Source organism: Gavialis gangeticus, unplaced genomic scaffold (genome assembly GCF_001723915.1).
Source record: "Gavialis gangeticus isolate Ggan-Ray unplaced genomic scaffold, GavGan_comp1, whole genome shotgun sequence".
Lineage (NCBI taxonomy): Eukaryota > Metazoa > Chordata > Crocodylia > Gavialidae > Gavialis > Gavialis gangeticus.
In genome coordinates, this window is record NW_017729011.1 from 6,834,501 (window position 1) to 6,838,161 (window position 3,661).

The window sequence follows — 3,661 nt, forward strand, 5'->3', positions numbered from 1 at the left end:
CCTCAGCCTTCATTTTTTAAAATTAAAAGCCAAATTCTTTTACTTGTCAAGGGGACCTCCAATCCCCTGATCATCCAGGTAGTCTTTCCTTTAGTGGGCCTCAGTTACACTTGGTGTAATCTACTGTCAGTGGCTGAGGGAAGAGAATTATAAACCCCAGTATTCATGGCAGTGTCTTCTCTCTCCTTTTCTAGTGGGAATTCCAAGTCGGACCGTGTGAAGGCATGGAGATGGGAGACCATTTGTGGATGGCTAGGTTTATTTTGCATCGTGTTTGTGAAGATTTTGGAGTTGTGGCTACTTTGGACCCCAAACCAATGACTGGCAACTGGAATGGAGCTGGGTGCCACACCAACTACAGCACAGAAGAAATGAGAAAGGAGGGAGGTCTCAAGTGAGTCCTCTTCCTGAAGAGGCTGGGATTGGTCAGGGATTGTCACTTTCATTTCTGTCCAAGGGGCTTATCTTCAAAATATGTAGATACTGGGGTGAAAAACCTAAGCTGAAACTATGAAGAGGGGCAGTACCTGGTCAGTATATTACACCTGACCTTGAAAAAACTGGCTTCTTCATGTCCCCCCTCACATGGGCATTTGTTGGAAGTTTTTTTGTTGTTTGTGTCTTTCTTACTTTTGGTAAATTATTACAATCATCATCTTTAATGTAAATTATTAAATAATGCATTTAATTGGAAAACTCTGTGAGCAACGCTTTGAGCAAATGTTGAGCCTTCCTGGGTACCATTCCAAATTCTGCTAGAGTGGATGAAACAGGAAGGCTTTATAAATAAAGTGTTATCAAAAGAAACCCATTAAAACTTGCTGTTTTCCCTTTCCTCTTCATTGACCAGACACATCGAAGCTGCCATTGAAAAGCTAAGCAAGCGACATAACTACCACATCTGTGTGTATGACCCAAGAGGGGGGAGAGACAACTCCAGGAGGCTGACTGGCCACCATGAGACTTCCAACATTTTCGAGTTCTCTGCCGGAGTGGCCAACAGAGGGGCCAGCATCCGTATTCCCCGCCAAGTTGGCCAGGATGGCTTTGGGTACTTTGAAGATCGGCGACCTGCAGCCAACTGTGACCCCTATGCAGTCACAGAGGCCATTGTGAGGACAACGTTGCTCAATGAAACAGGAGTGGAAACAAAAGACTATGCAGACAACTGAAGTCTGGGAGTGGGTAGGTTTTTAATTCTAAACTAGTTTCTCATGTGGGTTTTATGAATGTGTAACCTCATCAGCTGTCAGCTCAGACTCTCTTTTTAGAACCTTGCTTCTGGTTTTGTGAAATGTTGGCTTAGAAATATATTTCTATATATATTATAAGAAGGGAAAAGTGTCTATTTTTCTCAACTGACTTTTCTGGTTCCTGATTTTTAGATCATGCATTGGGGTTTTTTTAAAGACTGATTTAATTTTTGTAATTGACTTTTTACTCTGTGTATATATAATCTTATGTGAAAGTTTAAAAGCAGCAGTAGCTGCAGCTTGTTTTTTCCATATCTGTGTTGCAAAGAAACAATAAATAGCCTCGTTGGCTCTAGGTCAGCCACTCTTCACTAATAAATGTTTGCTTTTTTTGTAACTCCTAAAGGATCTCAAAATACTGAATGTGGGTATGACAGTGTTACTGACAGACAGCACCACTGGGGTGAGATGTAGCAGCTGTTCAATAGCCTGCAGTGTCCTGCAGTTGTTTTGAATAGGGGGATTGGGGAATGGCGGGGCATCTACACCAGTTAGGTAGCAGTATGTAGATGGTTGAGATGAAATTGGGCCTGGACAACGAAGCTACCTCAAGATAGCACCCCTGGATGATTAATAACAAGTTGCCAATAACTTTGGTTTGGCTCTTTTTGCCAAGGGGCAGCAGCAGTGCAGTGCAGCACCCAGGCATGATCTCCGGTCACTGGAGCAATGCAGATCTAGATGAGAACGCTGATTACTAAATCTGCAATACCCTTGTCTGCAGCACCCCCATTTTCAGACCGCTGCCTGGGCAGTCAAAACTTGATCCTGCTTACCAAGAACCATGTGGTGGGGCCACAGCATAGTGTAGCCTGAAAAGTGCAATTTAAAACACAGGCATAGCAGTGGAGTCTTCTTGATTCATCTGAGACCTTGAATCTGGTTCTTCACAGCAACTTGCCAGACACGTGTATCTGCTGTAATCTCAAGACTAGAAGAAGATGGCAAGAAAGCTAGTGATGTCTCATCTGTGTGTTTCTGCCAGTGGGATTTTTTTCCTGATCAAAGTGAAAGTGTTGCTTCTTGTTGTGATTTGGGGGGGAAAAACAAGAATCCTAGTTTTGTATTGCATCCTACTCAATCATGTGCCCCAGGATATACCTTGCTAGAGCTGCCTAGTGCAGTGGTGTCCAAACAATGGACCTGGCAAGGAATAGTAATGCCCCCTATTCTGGCTCTCCATGCTGTGTCCATGTGTCCTGTAGAATGGATCTGATCTGCTGATGCTCTGGTGAGCAGAACCACCCACCAGTCTACTGTAACGAAGAAGAAATGCATGGGATGTAGAAATCAAGCCTGGGCCTCCGGTACAACAGGTGATACTTCTGCCTCTTGAAGGGGAGTATGACTTAGAAGGAAGCCCCCCGTTGCAATGTTCACTTCCCTGTCTCTTGCAATGGGGCCTATAATCACGCCTTTGCTATCTGTGGGTCACTGCTGGATCTCCTATGGGTGTATGCATCCTGCTTGCTTACTTCCTTGTGAGCAAGAGAAGTTGCTGCCTTCTCTTGCTTGCAGGAAGCCAAGAGACCATCCACCTCCATCGTGATTCTGCAGAAGGCAAACATCACCTGCAGCCTAAGCAAACATGGCTGGGGTGGGTGAGCAGCTGGCAGGCGTTTACACAGCAGGGTGCGGCTAGCTGACTAAGCAGCCATCTCGACTGCCTGCTTCCTAAGTATCCTAGCTAATTGCACAGGGCTTCATTTACACTCTGAGCAAAGTTGAAGGCCTTTAACATGACCTGAAGCATACAAAAAGATTGTGGTAAGTAGTTATCTAGGGATGCTTCTGTACCTACTTCTGCTACTTGCTTGGGATGCAAAGGAGGGTATGTGGGACTTGGCACCTCTGGGTGCAGGAGAGGAAGCTGAATCTACTGCTGTCATCCTGAGCTAAAATGCACAGAGCTGGGGAATCGTTAATTCATTGTGTTCACCAGCTAAGGAAACTTGTTGGCTTCTAGGCTTTGGCTTGAGCCCATACTTACCAGGCTGTCATTTAGTAAGGACCAAGGATGAGGAAAGTTAATAGTTAACATAGAACTTGGCTAATTAACTATGTAAAGGGGCAGATAAGACTTGTGACCCTCCATTTAGAGGTGATACATGGTCATAGAAGGGGAGTACCTGGGACAGATGATCCATGAACACACTGAATTTCAAACAAGTTCCCGGCTAGACTGCGGTACCAACAATTTGTGTTGCTTGGGTCTGGCTCACGTGAGCATGCAGCACTGTTTTGATCAGGGTGGCGTGCAGCTGTGTGAGGGAGCAGAAGATAACTTCCTGACTTCTGGACCAAGGTGTCTCAGACCCCAGTCTCACAAAGTATTTCCTCTGTTGATTCCAATGGGATGCTGGGACTTAAATGCCTTTTGAGCTTTTGGTTCTCAATCTTGAGGGGTC

The 3,661-nt window shown here is 45.0% G+C and overlaps 1 protein-coding gene across 1 annotated transcript in view; it reads left to right on the forward strand.

Moving 5' to 3' along the window:
- The window catches only part of LOC109292860 (glutamine synthetase), a 14,350-nt gene extending 12,765 nt beyond the window's left edge, over positions 1-1,585 (forward strand). The window contains exons 5-6 of the mRNA XM_019510468.1: positions 195-394; positions 851-1,585. Coding sequence (XP_019366013.1) covers positions 195-394; positions 851-1,172 — 522 coding nt within the window. The 3' untranslated portion in view covers positions 1,173-1,585. The remainder of the gene's footprint in view (positions 1-194; positions 395-850) is intronic.
- Positions 1,586-3,661: the final 2,076 nt, after the last annotated feature.